Source organism: Lynx canadensis, chromosome B3 (genome assembly GCF_007474595.2).
Source record: "Lynx canadensis isolate LIC74 chromosome B3, mLynCan4.pri.v2, whole genome shotgun sequence".
In the NCBI taxonomy this organism is placed as follows: Eukaryota; Metazoa; Chordata; class Mammalia; order Carnivora; family Felidae; genus Lynx; species Lynx canadensis.
Window position 1 is genome coordinate 146,233,998 of NC_044308.2, and position 18,601 is coordinate 146,252,598.

The window sequence follows — 18,601 nt, forward strand, 5'->3', positions numbered from 1 at the left end:
CTTTCCTGGATCCACTATGTAGTTTCCATAATGATAGTGGGTCAGGCTTTTATTTAAATGCACCATTTCAGTGTTGAACCTGCACTTGCCTGTTCCACAATTCATTATGTGCTGCATATGAATGAAGGACCAGTTACTGAAAGCTTCCATTATACCAGTTAATTGGGTCCTAAGGCAGCTGGACCTTTTTTGGCAAGCACATTCATCAGTGTCAATGCACAAGCCACAATTTCTTGCCATCTGATGTGTTGCTATGACAGACAAGAGTAAATAATGTCTGCCTAAATAACTCAGAATGATGGCATATAACCCATCGGTGGATGGCATATAGAATATACAACTGGACTGCCATGAACCTCATGGGGCCCATCTCAAATCACATTAAGGGTGAATGTGTTTTAAGAAATCGAAAATACTTTGACTCATACTACTGAAGAGAAAAAAGGACTCTGATGCAACACATAATTGCCCGTGTGAGCTTGATGTCTCTCACTATAAATGACCATGAAACCAATAACTTACATCAATACCATGAAATATTGACTCAATTAAGCTAACTAGCCTTATTAGGAATTGGGCACTTTTTTCCACGTGGTTAACACACTATACATTGTTTTGAAACTGAGAGCAAGTCCTTTGAAAATTCCATGATGGTATGAACAGAACTTACTAGAGATCCTTGGTGCTGCACTGGCATTTCCTTGAGGAACAGGGGGTACCCTGTCCTCCTTATATCCTAGGTTGTAAGTGGTTCCATTGCACAGATGTCTGCGACTCTCTGAGAAACAAAGTGTTCAAACCATTGGAAATCACCGAGGGGTCTCATTTCATAGGCAGGTTAATCCAACTTCATGATATCTTCAAGGCTGCCATAGCCTGTGTCAATTGTGACCATGGAAAGAGGAATCTCCTCCAGGTAGCCGAGGTAGTAACAGTCTGGAGGCATGAAGGGGTAGTCCACCTGCAAGACTCCCTGAGCATCCTGAGTCATCATCAGCAGAGTCTGGACCAAAAGAGTTTATTTTGCCGCATGTGCATAACACGTCTCTTGCCCCCAAAACGCAGGCTATACGACAGACAGCCAGACATCTGAATGCCCTTGCTGTGGTTCGGCTCCTTCTTGGGAATTACCACCTCAGAGGAGATGTAGCACCATGAGGGATGCCCTTGAGAACCCTGCACAGGAGCCAGCACTGCCCAGAGTGCAAACAGCAAGAGGGGCGCCCTCAGGGTGACCTGGCCGTCTGCCAGCCTCATGCCCCTGTTCAGGGACATCTGCCAGTGAGAATGGATAAATGGAGGATCCTCAGCCAAGGCAGGTCTAGACCATCAGACAGAACAGAGGGCTTTGCCAGGTGGCCAGCACCCTGCACCTGGGGGTCACCTGTGGGGTTCAGCAACAGTCCCAGGGTGTGGCATTGGGTGACACTGCACATCAGTTAATCTGGGGTGGATGTGGGAGGGGCAGGTGGGCCATGGTCAAGAGTGGTCACATGGACATGGGTAGGGATTTGGACCCAGAGGCATGGCTCTAGTCAACACCTTCAGTCTTTCCTCCCGCTACTTGCATATGGGCTATGCAGTTATATCACCCTGAACTTCTCTGCCAATTCCATGTCCTGTGGTACTGCTGGGTCACTTTCTTTGGATGACTCCTTTTCCTCATTACAGAGACCACTGCTTTTGCTTCCTTGTGATGTGGAGGTAAACATTGTCAATTTTACCTTTATGGGTGATGCAAAAAATCGCTTTGTAGTTTTATGTGTCTTATTCTCCTTGGCTATTAGTTTGCAAGCCATTTGATCCTTTTGGTTTTTGCTTTGAAGGTTCCTCTGAGTTCACTGAGGAAAACGTTTCTCAGTATTCTGAGTGATGATTGGTGAACTACAAGGTTGTATTTTAGTATTTACTTATGCCAGCTGGGGAGAACAGAAAGTACTGCTACCATGTGTGAGCCCCAGGGGTTTTCTCCTCTAATCCCTTATGGTGGTTGTTTCCTGGCCTCTGGCAGTCTCCTCCCATGTAGTTTGTTTCCCTCTTCAGCTGGAGATGCAGGGAAGTTGAGGTTACTTTGGCAGCTTGTACCATGGAGTCTGCCCATGATCAAAAGATGGTATTGACCATGGCACTCCCTTGCTTGATTAAGTACCCTCTACTGCTTTAAAACGCCCTGGGTCAGGGAGAAACCTCAGAGTTGGCATTTGGACAAGAGTTTGCCTTTTCCCCAGTGGCTGACCTTCTGAATATAGCTCAAATTCCTTTCCCACCAAAACTGAAACTTTGAACATTGACTTTTCCAGCAACAGGCAGCTGAATTTGGGTTGTTTTTTTTTTTTAAATTTTTTTTTTCAACGTTTATTTATTTTGGGGACAGAGAGGGACAGAGTATGGATGGGGGAGGGGCAGAGAGAGAGGGAGACACAGAATCGGAAACAGGCTCCAGGCTCTGAGCCATCAGCCCAGAGCCCGACGCGGGGCTCGAACTCCCGGACCGCGAGATCGTGACCTGGCTGAAGTCGGACGCTTAACCGACTGCGCCACCCAGGCGCCCCTGAATTTGGGTTTTGATAACAATGAAATGGAGAGTGAAATGGCAGTTTCCAGGGCCTGGCAGGGAGGGTCAATGAGGAGTAGATCTCAAGGGCTATGATTTTGTGTTATGCAAGATGATTAAGTTCTAGAGGGGTCCCCGCATCATTACCCCTGTAGTTAACAATACTGTAATGTATGGTTAAAATTTTGTGAAGAGTGTGGGTCTCATGTTCAGTGAGATCTTACCACAATACAAAAGTGGAAGACACGAGTTGTGCTTCTCACACAACAGTGTGCTGAACTGCATGGACACACTCTCTACTGATAATTTGGAAACAATTAAAAAAAACTTATACGTTTTGGAAACTAACCCTGAGGATATGTCATTTACAGATATCTTCTTCCATTCCATAGGTTGCGTTTTTGTTTTGTTGATTGTTTCCTTCACTGTGCAGAAGCTTGCTATTTTGAGGTAGTCTCTCTCTATATATAATTTTCTTGTATTATATTAATGTAAACTCAAGTCTGTTAACATACAGTGTAGTACTGATTCTGGTGTAGAATTTAGGGAACCATCGCATACATATAACACCCAGTTCTCATTTCAACCAGTGCCCTCCTTAATGGCCACGTGCCATTTAGCCCACCTCCCCCACTTCCCCTCAGTTTGTTCTCTGTATTTAAGAGTGTCTTCTGGTTTCCTCCCTCTCTGTTTTGATTTGTTTTATTTTTCCTTTCCGTATGTTGTGTTTCTTCTATTCCACTAATGTGTGAAATCATAGGATTTTGACTTTTTCTGACTGAGTTGTTCCACTTAGCATAATACACTGTAGTTCCATCCACATTATTGTAATTGGCAAGATGTCGTTCTTTTTGATGGCTAAGTAATAGTCCATTGTATATATTTACCACCTCTTCTTTATGCATTCATGTGTTGATGAATATTTGGGCTGTTCCACAATTTGTTTTTTGTTGATAAGGCCGCCATAAAGATTGGGATGCATGTGCCCCTTCGAATCAGCATTTTGGTATCCTTTGGATACCTTTGGTATCCTTAGATAAATGCAATTGCTTGATCACAGGATAGTTCCGTTTTTAATTTTTAGAGGAATCTCCACACTGTTTTCCAGAGTGGCTGCACCAGTTTGCATTACCATCAACAATGTGAAAGGGTTTGCTTTCTCTGCATTCTTGGTGACTTTTGTGTTTTCTGTATTGTTAATTTTAGTCATTGTGACAGGTGTGAGTTGGTATCTCATTGTGGTTTTGATTTATATTTCACTGATGAAGAGTGTTGTTGAGCATCTTTATTCGTGTCTTTTTGCCATCTGGATGTCTTCTTTGGAAAAATATGTATTCATGTCTTCTGCCCATTTCTTCACTGGATTATTTGCTTTTTGAGTGTTGCGTTTGGTAAGTTCTTCATAGAGTTTGGATACTAACCCTTTATCTGAGATGTCATTTGCAAATATCTCCCCCCATTTTGTCAGTTGCCTTTTAGTTTTGTTGATTTGTTTTTTGCTGTGCAGAAGCTTTTTATCTTGATGAGATCCCAATAGTTTCTTTTTGCTATTGTTTCCCTTGCCTCTGGGGACACGTCTAGTAAGAACTTGTTCTGGCCAAGGTCAAAGAGGTTGGTGCCTGTGTTCTCCTCTAGGATTTTGATGGTTTCCTGTCTCACATTTAGGTCTTTCATTCATTTTGTATTTATTTTTGTGTGTAATGTAAGAAAGTGATCCAGGTTCATGACAATTTCATGATGCTGTCCAGTTTTCCCAACACCAGTTGTTGAAGGGACTTTTTCCATTTGATAGTCTTTCCTGCTCTGTCAAAGATTAGTTGATCATATAGTGATGTGTCCATTTCAGGGTTTTCTTATCTTTTCCATTAATCTATGTGTCTATTTTTTGTCAGTATCATCCTGTCTTGACGACTACAGCATTGTAATATAGCTTGATATCCAGAATTGTGATGCCTCCAGGTTTTTTTCTTTTTCAAGATCTTTGGTTATTTGGGGTCTTTGGTGGTTCCATGATAATTTTAGAGTTATTTGTTCTAGCTCTGTGAAAAATGCTGGTAGTATTTGACAGGAAATTGAATTATTTGCATTGAATGTCTAGATTGCTTTGGATAGTATTGGTATTTACCAATGATTTTTCTTTTATCCATGTGCATGGAATATTTTTCCATTTCTTTGTGTTTTCTTCAATTTCTTCCATAAATGCCCCAGACCTTTCAGAGTACAGATCTTTTACCTCTTTACTTAGGTTTATTTCTAGTATATTATGGTTTTGGTGTAATTTTAAATGGGATTGTTTCCTTGATTTCTCTTTCTCCTGCTTCATTATTGGTGTATAGAAATGTAACAAATTTCTATATGTTGATTTTGTATGCTGCAAATTTACAGATTTATTGTACCAGTTCTAGTGGGTTTTTTTTTTTTTTTGGTGGAGTCTTTCAGGTTTTCTATATATGGTATAAAATTCAACTCCAGAACTGAATAATCCTATTAAAAATGGCCAGGAGACATGAATAAGCATTTTTCCAAATGCTACCTACAGATTGTCAATAAACACATGAAAAGATGGTCAACATCACTCCTCATCAGGGAAATATAAATCCAAACTACAATGAAATATCAACTCACACTGGTCAGAAAGGCTGAACTCAACAGCACAAGAAACAACAGGTGTTGGTGAGGATGCCGAGAAAGAGGATCCTTTTTGAGGTGCTGGTGGGAATGCACACTGGCACAGCCACTATGGAAAACAACTTGGAGGTTCCTTAGAAAGCTAAAAATATAACTATGTTACGATAGAACAAATGCACTACTAGGTATTCACCCAAACAATACAAAAATACTAATTGAAGGGAATTGTACCCTTATCTTTATAGAAGCTATGTCACAAACAGCCCAGGTATGGAAACAACCGAACCCAAGTATGCATTGATTGATGAATGGGTATAGAATACGTGGTATATCTACGTAACCCCGTCCACGCACACTGGAATATTTCTCAGCCATAAAAGAAATGACATTAGCCATTTGTAAGGACAGGGATGGGCCTAGAGAGTATTATATTTACTGAAATAAGTCAGAGAAAGACAAATATATGATTTCATCCATATGTAGAATTTAAAACAACAAATGGGCAAAGGGACGAATAAGAGAGAAGAGGCAAACCAAGAAATAGGCGATTTTTCAATGTTCACTTATTTATTTAGAAAGAGAATGGGAGTGGGGCAGAGGCAGATGGGAAGAGAATCCCAAGGAAACGTCGTGCTGTCAGTGCAGAAACCAAAGTGGGGCTCGATCTCAGGAACGATGAGATCAAGACAAGAGCCCAGATCAAGAGTCATGGGCCTAACCCATGGAAGCACGTAAGCACCACGAAACAGATACTTAACTATAGGGGAAAAACTGATGGTTACCCTGGGGAGGGTGGGTAGAGGGATGGGGAGGTAGTTGATGGGGATTAAGGGGAGCTCTCATAATGAACACTGGGTGCTGTATTGCAATGTTGAATCACTATATTTTACACCTGAAACTAGTATTACATTGCATGTTAACTAACTGGAATTTGAAGAAAAACTCAAATAATGTATTTACAGTGCCTGCAAATGGCCATGTTGGCATACAGCCCATGAAGAAGCATTTATTACAGAAAATATACTACCAGAAAGAATACCTAGAATATTTGAACAAGGTATGTTCTTTTCCTTTCCCACCCCAGATCAGCAAGTAGAAACTCCAGTGCAAGTAACTGGGACTATAGGCATGTGCCACTGAGCCTGGCTGCAACCTCCCCTCCAGACTGTTGTAGCCAATACACAGGATTCCCGGTGACCAGCTCCTGTTCAGAGGACTCTTTCCCAGAGGGACAGGATGTCAGTGACCCCAAGCTGTTTGCTGTTGAGGCCAAGCCCCAGCAGGTGCCACTGAGAGGTGCGACTCACTCATTGTTGGCAGCCCCACTCCCAGGAAGGAAGCTCTGCCCTGGGCACAGTCCACTAGGGATGCTGGGAACCTGATCACCCCAGACCTGACTTGTATGGCAGGAGTCTCATGCCACCAGGACAAGCAAGCCACAAGGCAGTGAAGCTGCCAGCCACCCCTAAACAGAGCCCTCAGTTTCCAAACTGTTTGGAATCCTGTTTGTCCCCGACACCTCCTGCAGCTGCAGACTTTTGCCCAGAGTATTGTCCAGGGTAAGGGGGAGATGGAGCAATCCTCTAAATCAAGGAGCAAATCTGTTCCTATAGAACTGACTTCATTTCCAGCTGAGTGTGAGGAAGGTCTGGGCCTCATGTTGTGGGAGAGTCAGGTGCAGGAGAACAATAGTTTCAGTGGAGGATTCCTAACCTACTCCCCCTCACCTGCAGGAGAGAGCCAGAGACAGGGACAGTGGAGGGAACGGCTCCTGTCAGAACACATATCAGACTATGGCCTCAACAACTCTCCATTCAGAGGAGTCCGAGGTTGCAGGGTTCAGTCTGTGGAGACTCCATACATCAGAGGGTGGTTGAACATAGGAGTGCTCTCCAACGAAGCAGAGTATCTCATCATGTGGTTTGGGAAAGAAAGAGATAAGGAATGCCCAACCAAACCACCGTCACCATGGTCTGGCTGTGTGAATGTCCCAGGTCACACCACCTCTGTAATTATGGGAGTACTGCCCTTCCCTCCACATCATGTCTCTGAGGTTCACCTGGTTTCAGGTGTGCATCAGTAGTGTCACATTTCTGTGGCAAAGCATCCCATTGATGGAAGTTTCATAGTTGGTTTATTCCTTTATATTTAGAAAGACTTTTGCCTTATTCTGAGCTTCTAACACTAAGAGAGATGCTATAGATATTTACACACCATTTATTTTCTGAGCATGGGATTTCATTCTTCAGGGACAAATACTCGGGAGTGGTATTTCCAGGTTCCTTTTTATGTCATCCATGTATAATTTCATAAGCAACAGCCAACGGTTTTCCAGAGCTGGTGTTTGTGTGTCAATCCTTCCTGCATTGTTTGAGGCCCCACGTATGCTGGATGCTCACCTGGATGTTGCTGTCAGTGTTGTTTTCATTCCGGAGCCATTGGGATGTGTGTATAGGGCATCTATTGCGTGCTTGATTTGAATTTCCCTGACAGTCGATGGTGTGAAGAGTCTTCTCCAGTCCGTACCTAATGTGTCTATAACCTCAAGGATAGGATGTCTACCACACAAGGCTGTGCTTGTTTTATGGAGGTTTGTTTCCTTTCTTCCTATTGACTGTTGAGGGCTCTTAGCATATTCAAGATGCAGGTCCCTTGGTGGTTATGCAATTTGTGAATGTTGTCTCTTACTCTGTAACTTATCTTACTATTGGTATTCATGTGGGCAGATAAGCGTATTTGATTTTCACAAAGTCTATTGATACCATTTCTTTTTATGGGTCTTGTGTTCTTAGCTATAGTTTTCATTTTCTTGATGAATGATTGCTGGTGACTAATATTTTTTTAAACTGTTTATTCTTGATAGAGAGAGACAGAACATGAGCGGGGGAAAAGCAGAGAGAGAGAGGGAGACACATAATCTGAAGCAGGCTCCAGGTTCTGAGCTGTCAGCATAGGGCCTGATAACAGGGCTCAAACCCTCAAATCGTGACATCGAGACCTGAGCTGAAGTGAGACACTTAACCAACTCATCCACCCAGGACCCCACTGATTTCTTGACTTACAATGTAACTAAAAGTCTTGTTTTTTTCTGGTTTCTCTCAATGTTGACGTGTTCCCTATTTGGTCTCTGGTGACTTAGAGTTTTGTCTTTTGGTTTTAAATTTACAGACTCTAGCAAATCATTTTCGTGGCATAGTTTTTCCTAATATATGGAAATTATGTGGAAATATATGAAATTGAAGTTCAAATTTCACAAGAGTTGCCATTCTGTGTCTCTTTGGCCAGACTGCTCATCAGATTTGATAGATATGCTCCTGGGGTCAACAAACACGTTTACCTTTTCAGGTGGTGGGCTTTCTATATGTCTCAGGAGCCGTTGAGCTCTGTGCACACAACTGAGTTCTTGACACAATTTTTCCTTCGCAATTCTTTGCGAAACCCTCAAAATCCAGTTTTTGCATTGCCAATTTTAGACACTTCATGAATAGAACGCATTGAAGCTCTTGTATCATTTCCTAAAATTATTTTACTCTTGCGTGTTTGGGACTGTAATTTTTCTTCTTCCTTCCAAGGGGAGCTCATATCTGCATTTGTGGAATTCTTCCAGGCTTCTCATTTCTTAATACTTTTCCAACGTGCTGTGCAGTTTTTGATCAAATGAATACTTAGGCTTATTTGTACTCTACCACATTGAGAATAGGAGCCGTGAGACAGGCTGCATCATATGGGTTTTTTTTTTTGTTCCCTTGTATGTTATCTGTCATATTGAATGTTTATAGAACATATATCCCCTCACTTTCATGAACCACTAAGAGGGGACATGGTTCTCTTCAAGAGACAGGAAAGGAAGACAAGGGAGCTGAGACAGGAATTCGGGGAAGGAAACCCAGAGCTTCTCAGGAAGTGTCAACTGTCCACACTTTCCAGGTCTGCAGATGTGGGTCCCTGCTGAGGCCCAACCTGGGTTCTTGTGCAGGTGTCTGGACAAGCTGCCCATGATGTGTGGGCACAGTGGAGTTGGGAAGGGCAGCTGTGGTTTCAATTCTAGCCCACCTGGCACTGCTGTGAAAATTCATGAGTATGTTAATTTATGTCCACCATCAGTTAGGGATATAATGAGTAAATGCAAGACTTTAGGCTCACTACCTTAGATTCCATGTTCATGACAATTTGTGACAATTCTTCCTTCCTTTTTTGTACTTTTTAAATTTTTTAGATTTGTGTTTAAATATTTGTTAGTTAACATATTGTGTAATATTAATTTCAGTAGTAGAATTTATTGGTTCATCACTTACATGAACACCCAGTACTCATCACAACACGTGTCCTTAATCCCAGACACTCATTATCCCATCCCCCACACACCTGCCCTCCAGCAACCCTCAGTTTGGTCTCTAACCTTAGAGGTTTTTTTATGATTTCTTGCTCTTTTTCCCCTTCCCCTAGATCATCTGTTGTGTTTCTTAAATTCCCCATATGAGGAAATCATATGGTGTTTGTTATCTTTGACTGACTTACTTTGCTTAGCATGATACCCTCTAGCTGCATCAACATCTAGCAAATGGCAAGATTTCATTCTTTTTCATGACTGAGTAATATACCATTCTATACATATAGCAGATTAATCACATGGTGGACTTTTGGTCTCTTTCCTCAGTTTGGCAGTCATAGTTAATGCTGCTGTAAACATTGGGGTGCATGTGCTTCCTCAAATCAGCAGTTTTGTATGCTTTGGATGAATTCCTAGTAGAGCAATTGCTGGAGTGTAAGGTTGTTTAATTTTTAATTTTTAAACTGTTTTCTGGAATGGTCCAGGCACTTTGCATTCCCACCAAGAGTATAAAAGGGTTCCCTTCTCTCCTCATCCTCATCAATATCTGTTGTTTCCTGAGTTGTTAATTGTAGCCATTCTGACAGGTGTGCGGGCATCTCTCATTGTAGTTTTGATTTGTAATTCCCTGATGATGAGTGATGTTGAGCATATGTTCGTGTGTCGGTTAGCCATCTGAATGCTTTGTTTGGAAAAGTATCTCCTTATGTCTTCTGCCCATTTCTCCACTGGATTCTTTGTATTTTGGGTGTTGAGTTTGAGAAGTTTGTTTTTTTTTATATAGAGTTTGGATAGTAAGCCTTTATCAGATACGTGGTTTGCAAATACCTTTTTAATTTCTGTAGAATGCCTTTTAGATTAGTTGATTGTTTCTTTAGCTGTGCAGAAGGTTTTTATTTTGATGAGGTCCCAGTAGTTCAAGTTTGCTGTTGTTTCCCTTGCCTCTCGAGACACGTCTAGTAAGAAGTTGCTATGTCCGATGTCCAGGAGGTTGCTGCCTGTGTTCTCCTCTAGGATTTGAATGTCTCCTGTCTCACATTTAGGTCTTTCACCCATTTGGATTTATTTTTGTGTATGGAGTAAGAAAGTGGTTCAGTTTCATTCTTCTGCATGTTCTGGTCCAGTTTTCCCAACACCCTTTGTTGACAAGGGTGTCTTTTTTCCCATTCCATAGTCTTTCCTACTTCATCCAAGATGAGGTGGCCATACATTTGTGAGTCCATATCTGGGTTTACTCTTCTGTTCTCTTGATCTATGTGTCTCTTTTGTGCTTGTAGCTTACTGTCTTGATAGGCACATTTTGTAATATAGCATGAAATCCATAATCATGATGTCTCCCGTTTCTTTGTGTAGCATAGACATTTCAACACTCCTTGCTCCTTAAATCCATGAACATTGAAGGTGTTTCCATTTCTTTGTGTCATCCTCAGTTTCTTTCACCATTTTTAGAGTCTTCAGAGTATAGATAATTTAACTCTTTAGGTATCCTATTATATTTGGTGCAGTTGTAAACGGGATGGATAGTTTTTTTATTTTTCTTTCTGTTTCTTCATTATTGCTGTGTAGAAATGCAGCAGATTTCAGTATGTTGATACTGTATCTTGTGACTTAGCTGAATTTGTGAATCAGTTCTTGCAATATTTTGGTGGAGTCTTGATTTTTTTATATAGAGTGTCATGTTATCTGTGAAGAGGGAATGTTTGAATAATTCTTTTCTAACTTGAATGCCTTTATTTATTTATTTATTTATTTATTTATTTATTTATTTATTTTTGTTGTCTGTTTTTGAGGATAAGACTTCCACTGCTGTGTTAAGTAGAATGATGGGAGTGGACGTCCCTCTTGTGTTCCTGACAGTAGAGCAAAAGGTTTTTTTTTTTTCCCCACTGAGGATATTAGCTGTGAGGTTTTCATGTATGGACTTTATGATGTTGAGGTGTGTTTCCTCTACCCCTTGTTGAGGGTTTTATCAAGAAAGGATGCTGTACTATGTCAATTTTTTTTTTGCATCTATTGAGAGGGTCATATCATTCGTATCCTTTCTCTGATTGATGGTATGTATTACATTGATTTATTTGTGACTATTGAACCACGCTTACAGCCAAGGAATAAATCCCACCTGGTCACGTTAAAGGATCCTTTTAATGTATTGCTGGATTCAGTTTGCAAGTATTCTCTTTCTTTTTTTTTAACGTTTATTTATTTTTGAGACAGAGAGAGACAGAGCATGAATGGGGGAGTGTCAGAGAGAGGGAGACACAGAATCTGAAACAGGCTCCAGTCTCTGAGCTCTCAGCACAGAGCCAGACGCGGGACTCGAACACACAGACCGCGAGATTACGACCTGAGCCTAAGTCGGACGCTTAACCGACTGAGCCTCCCAGGCGCCCCTGCAAGTATTATCTTGACAGTTGTTGCATTCTTGCTCATTAGGGCTAGTGGCCTGAAAGTCTCATTTTTAGTGGGGTTTAATATGGTTTGGAACCATGGTCATACTGATCTTATAGAATGAATTTGGAAGTTTTCTTTCCATTTCTATTATTTGGAACAGTTTGTGAAGACAGGAATATTCTATTCTACTTAAATAGAATATTTTACACTCTTCTTAAATATCTGGTAGAATTCACCTGTGAACCTATCTGGCCCTGGATTTTTGTGTGTCAGTAGATTTTTTATTAATGATTCAATTTCTTTACTCATTATTAGTCTGTTCACGTTTTCTATTTCTTCCTTTTTCAGTTTAGGTAGTCTACATTATTCTGGGAATTTATCCATTTCTTCCAGATTGCCCAATTTGTTGGCATATAAATCTCCAAACTATTTTCTCATAGTTGTATTTCTGTGGTGTCAGTCGCGATGTCTCCTCTCAAATTCTGATTATATTTACTTTCGTCCTTTCTCTTTTGTTTTTGCCAAGTCTGCCCATGGGTTTTCATTTTTATTTATTCTTACAGAAACCAACTTATAGTTTCATTCATCTGTTCTACTGTTTTTTTTTGTTTCTATATCATTTATTTCTTCTCCAGTCTTCTTTGTTTATCTGTTCCTGCTGGCTTTAGGGTTCATTTGTTGTTCTTTTTCTAGCTCCTTTAGTTGTAAAGTGGTTGTGTGTTTGAGACCTTTCTTCTTTCTTGAGTTTGGCCTGTACTGCTATATATTTCAGTCTTCCATCAACTTTGCTGCATCTAGATGGTTTGGAACTGGCATGTTTTCATTTTCATTTGCTTCCATGTATTTTTTTTTAATTTTTTTTCAACGTTTATTTATTTTGGGGACAGAGAGAGACAGAGCATGGATGGGGGAGGGGCAGAGAGAGAGGGAGACACAGAATCAGAAACAGGCTCCAGGCTCTGAGCCATCAGCCCAGAGCCTGACGCGGGGCTCGAACTCACGGACCGCGAGATCGTGACCTGGCTGAAGTCGGACGCTTAACCGACTGCGCCACCCAGGCGCCCCGCTTCCATGTATTTTTTATTGCTTCTGTAATTTCCTGAAAATCTCATTCCGCTTTTACTACAATGTTCTTTAACCTAATGTATTGGTGGTGTTGCCCAAATTTTTCTTGTGGTCGACTTCAAGTTTCATAGTGTTGTGGTTTGAAAATACGCATGGAATGATCTCAGTCTTTTTGCACTTGTAGAGGGCTGATTTGTGACATAGTGTGTGATCTGTTCTGGAGAATGTTCCATGCGCACTCAAAAAGAATGTGTATTCTGGTGCTTTAGGATGGAATGTTGTGAATATATCTGTTAATTCCATTCAGTCCATGTGTCTTTCAAAGCCATTGTTTTCTTATTGCTTTTCAGCTTAGATTGTCTTTCCATTGTTGTAAGTGGAACATTAATGTTCTCTATTATTTCTATTGTCTGTTGTCAATGAGTTTGTTTATGTTTCTTATTAATTGAGTTATATATTTCAGTGCTTACGTTTTTGAGGTATAAATATTTAAAGCTTCAGATCTTCTTGTTGGATAGACCCCTTTATGATGATATACTTCCTTCCTGATCTCTTGTAACAAATTTTGGTTTGAAAAGTAGTTAGTGTGATATGAGTGTGGTACTACAACTTTCTTTTGACGTCTGTTAGCATGATAAATTGTTCACCCTCCCCTCACTTTCAAACTACAGGTGTTTTAGGTTGAAACACCTATGTCTTTTGATTGGATATTTTGCCCATTTACATTCACAGTAATTATTGATAGATATAAACTTAGTGCCATAGTATTACCTCCAAAGTCATTGTTTCTGGAGATTTTCTCTGTTTATTTCTAGTCTTTGTTACTTTTAGTCTTCCTTTCCCAGTCAAAGGGTCCCCTTTAATTTCTCGCAGGGCTGATTTAGAGGCCATGAACTCCTTTGGTTTTTGTTTGTCTGGGAAATTCTATCACTCCTTGTATCTGAATGACTGCCTTACTGGAGAAAGTATTCTTAGCTGCATAATTTTCAGTTGCGCATGCTGAGGATACGATGCCACTCCCTCCTTGCATGAAGGTTTCTGTAGAGACATCTGCCATAGTTTTTTTTTTTAATCTTCCCTTGTTAGTTAGCAACTTCTTTTGTGTTGATGCTTTTATGGTTTTTCTTTATGTGGATATTTTGCCATTTTCCTATGATATGTCTCAGTGTTGGCCTGCTTTTTATTTTAGTTTTTATTTTAATGGGAGTTGTCTTTGCCTCCTAGATGTGGATGTCTGTTTCCTTCCCCAGCTTGTGGAAATTTTCACTATAATTCACTCAGCTAAAATGTATCCCCCCTTTTCTCCCTCTTATTCTTTTGGGACTCGTTTCAAAAGAATGTTATTACAGTTTATGGAGTTGCCGATTTTCCTAAGTGTACGTTTGTGATGCAATATTTTAAGTTTCCTCTTCTTTCCAACTTCATTTCCCCCATAATTTTATCTTCTATGTCCCTTCCTCATTCATCTGCTTCTTTCAGCCTTGAGGTCATTATATCCAATCAGTTTCACATCTCGGTTACAACATTTAAAATTTCATGCTGACTAGTTTTTAGGTCTTTTCTGTTTGCAGTAAGGGTATCCCTCATGTCTCATATATTTTCCTCAAGCACAGCTAGTATCCTTATCGTACTTTTTGAAAATCCTGTTTCATTATGAGAGTTTTTAGCAATTCTGTTTGAGGCATTTTAGTTTATGTGTTTTTATTTTAATTTTTTTATTTTTTTCAACGTTTATTTATTTTTGGGACAGCGAGAGACAGAGCATGAACGGGGGAGGGGCAGAAAGAGAGGGAGACACAGAATCGGAAACAGGCTCCAGGCTCTGAGCCATCAGCCCAGAGCCTGACGCGGGGCTCGAACTCACGGACCGCGAGATCGTGACCTGGCTGAAGTCGGACGCTCACCCGACTGTGCCACCCAGGTGCCCCTAGTTTATGTGTTTAATTGTATCCCTCACAATGACCTTTTATCATTTTTTCTTTTAGGATGAATTCCTCCATCATGTTGTTGTCTATGTCTCTGCCTTCTTAAATGTTTTAGAAAATATTGTTATGTTTTCTGCTTCTAGAAAGTGTTTACATACTTTCTAGAGAAGTGTTCACATACTGTCCAGGGCCTGACACTTCATGAAGCATTTGTTTTATGTTCCATGGCACTGTGCTGTCGTGTTTTGGCTGCTCTGTCCCTCAGGAGCGTCCTCTGCAGATTTTCTCCTTGTCTCCAGTGGGGAGTGTTGGACCTTGTCCCCAGTGTTGTGAGTTTTCACTAGGTGAGTTTGGTCTGCTTGTTAAAAGAGGCTAATTCCTATCTCTCCTAGAGTTGAGGATATGCCTCACTGTATGATCAGCTGACTTGGTGCGTGTGGGGGTTTACGGTGGTCTTTGGAGGAAGGGGTGCAGTGGTGGTCTGCTTGCCAGGCACTCTTTCCTAGTAAGCAAGCACTTGATGGGGGCTGGAGTAGGTGGAGCTTGGTGTTAGTGGCTCAGCTTCCACTGGGGATGCTGTGCTGCTGAGTGAAATCTGTCCATGCTGATTGGTGGGAGGAAATATTGGCGTCAGCTCCCTCTCTAGTCCCTTGAGTTGGAGTTCCCAGCCTCCCCTGTTCAGGATGCCCTCACACAGAGAGAACACTTGTGGGTCCCAGGCTTCTGTCAGAATTGCTTTCACCCTGTCTGCGTCCAAGCCATCGGCCCATCTGGTGGCACAGGGCTCTTATGTTTTATCTCAGGAGCTCTAGCTGGGTTTGGAAACTCCAAGTTGTGTGAACTCAATATGACAGGGACCCCACTGATCCTCTGGGAGAGGGTCTTGATGTGCTGTGCCTGGAGCTGGTTTACCCCAGATGGGCAGTTGCATGAACACTAGGGGCTTGGAGTACATGATGAAGAACAACCAGAAGGCAGCGTCCAGCTAGCTGCTCTCCGAAGAAGCTCCTGTGCTAACGATCAGGGAATTTTAACGGTGCCTGTCAGCTCTCCTGTCCTATTAGAGGCAATGCTTCATCTCCCAAATGCACTCCACGAAGGGAATTGTCTCTCCCCATGCGACCCAGGGGATACTCAGACCACAGTTCCCCTTATGGGCCTCTGCCCTCCTCCACAGGAGCACTGCTGTGCCCACCAGACTCCACCCCAATGATGGGATCGTCTTTTAAATCTTCAGTCTTTGAGCTCCACGTTTACAGGAGGTTGACTTGTCATTATTAACTTTATAGGTTATCTTGACTGCGTCATGGGTGCCCAGATTCACCACTGTTTCTGTGGATGTCTGTGATGTGTTCCAGAAGAGATTGGCATTTCCATCCATGGTTTCTTTCTGCCTGGGCACCACCCATTCCATTAAGGTTGTGAATAGAATCTGATGCAGATGGAAGACGAATTCCCTCATTTTTACTTCCCATGTGCTTGTTTGAACTGAAATATTGGTCTCCTCCGGCCCTTTTTCTGAGAGTTACATCATCAGCTCTCCAGGTTCTGAGACTAGACACTAGTCAGAATCAGACAAGAATTACATCACTGGTTTTCCTGGGTATTCAGCTTGTGACAGTGGATCATGGGACTTCTCAACATATTTAGTTATGGAAACCAATGACCTTTGGGTTGTGTTCCTCAGGGGAATCTTGACTAATACATGGAGATTGTTTGTCTCTCTTTTAGAGTAATTGAATAAAACTGTAGCTCATTTAAAGTCCTGAGTAGCAAAGGGCTATGAAGAAAGTGTCACGTTGGTTGACTGGGACAAGGGCTGGATGAGGATAAGGAGGAGCTGTGGGATCCTGTGGTCCTGGTTGCACAGGGAGCGCATCTGGGAATCCTGTAAAGGTGCAGCTGTTGTGCCTCAGGAAATCTGTAATTCACTCATGTTGAGGGACCAGAGTAAGCAAGTGCAAACAACTGTGTCTTTGTGCACATTAGTCTAGTTTCCCTATGAGAACCCAGTTGCTAATTCAGAGAGTTAATAGGTACACACAGAATCATATAACCAGGGAGGCTCCCTGGGGAAACTGCTGTGTGGACAGGAAGCCCCAGACCCTGACAGGAAACCTGTCTGTAACCTCCATCTGCACCTGCTCCTGGGAACACAAAGGAGAATTGTGCATAGTGTGCGCCCCCTGGTGGTGCTGATCCCCTCCTGCAGGGAGGTTTGTGTCTGGGCTCCCAGTGATGTCCCCTCACTGTGTCTTTCGCACAGTAATATGTGGCCGTGTCCTCGGTCTTGAGGCTGTTCATCTGCAGATACAGCATGTTCTTGGCGTTGTCTCTGGAGATGGTGAATCGGCCCTTCACGGAGTCTGCATAGCCTGTGCTACCTCCACTACCACTAATTGCTGCGACCCACTGCAGCCCCTTCCCTGGAGCCTGGCGGACCCAACTCATTGCATAGCTACTGAAGGTGAATCCAGAGGCCACACAGGTGAGTCTCAGGGACCCCCCAGGCTTCGCCAGGTCTCCCCCAGACTCCACCAGCTGCACGTCACACTGGACACCTGCAGACACAAGACATCATGGTCAGGAAACTGTCACACATCCACTGTTTCACTCAATCCATTCACAACTCAGTGTCCCTCGTTCACCATGAATTACCTTTTAAAAGAGCAACCAGGAACACCCAGCCCAGCACAAACTCCATGGTGAGGTGTGTGTGTTCTGTGCTGATCACAGAATGGGAACACCTGGGACTCCTGGGGCTGGGGCTCGTCTCCCAGCTGCAGGGTTGGGGCTGGGCTGGTTTTATCAGCACAGAGAGAGCCCCATTTGCATGTCCTCTGACATATATATCAAGCTCCAGACTTAGATTTGATTGTGTAAAAGTGAATGACAGGGTTAGGGACGCACTTCTATATTAGTTTGTGTGGATGGCGGTGTGACAATATGAAGAATTCTTTTTTTTTTCAGTTTTGGATTTTTACCTTTATTAATGGAGGCTTCGGCATAATCTTAAAGAAATATTTACCTCAACAGCATGATTACACATTATTTTCTCTTACAATATTTTAATTTTTTAATTTTAATTAGTATTTATTTTCAGTTTTAAAAATTAACATCCAAATTCGTTAGCATATAGTGCAACAATGATTTCAGGAGTAGATTCCTTTGTGCCCCTTACCAGTTTAGCCCATCCCCCCTCCCACAACCCCTCCAGTAGCCCTCTGTTTGTTCTCCATATTTATGAGTCTCTTATGCTCTGTCTCCTCCATGTTTTCATATTATTTTTGTTTCCCTTCCCTTATGTTCATCTGTTTTGTCTCTTAAAGTCCTCATATGAGTGAACTCATATGAGTTTTGTCTTTCTCTGACTGACTCATTTCACTTAGCATAATACCCTCCAGTTCCATCCACATAGTTGCAAATGGCAAGATTTCACTCTTTTTGATTGCCAAGTAATACTCCATTGTATATATTTACCGCTTCTTCTTTATCCATTCATCCATCGATGGACATTTGGCTGTTTGCATACTTTGGCTATTGTTGATAGTGCTGCTATAAACATGGGGGTGCATGTGTCCCTTTGAAACAGAACACCTGTGTCCCGTGGATAAATGCCTAGTAGTGCAATTGCTGGGTCATAGGGGAGTTCTATTTTCAGTTTTTTGAGGAATCTCCATACAGTTTCCCAGAGTGGCTGTACCGGCT

General features: G+C 41.9%; 1 gene segment (V, D, J or C); it reads right to left on the minus strand.

The window, feature by feature from the left end:
- Positions 1 to 838: 838 nt before the first annotated feature.
- On the minus strand, positions 839 to 17,671 carry LOC115508065. The segment is given in 3 exon segments: positions 839 to 1,003; positions 17,012 to 17,454; positions 17,552 to 17,671. Coding segments are annotated over 3 exon segments (654 nt in total).
- Positions 17,672 to 18,601: the final 930 nt, after the last annotated feature.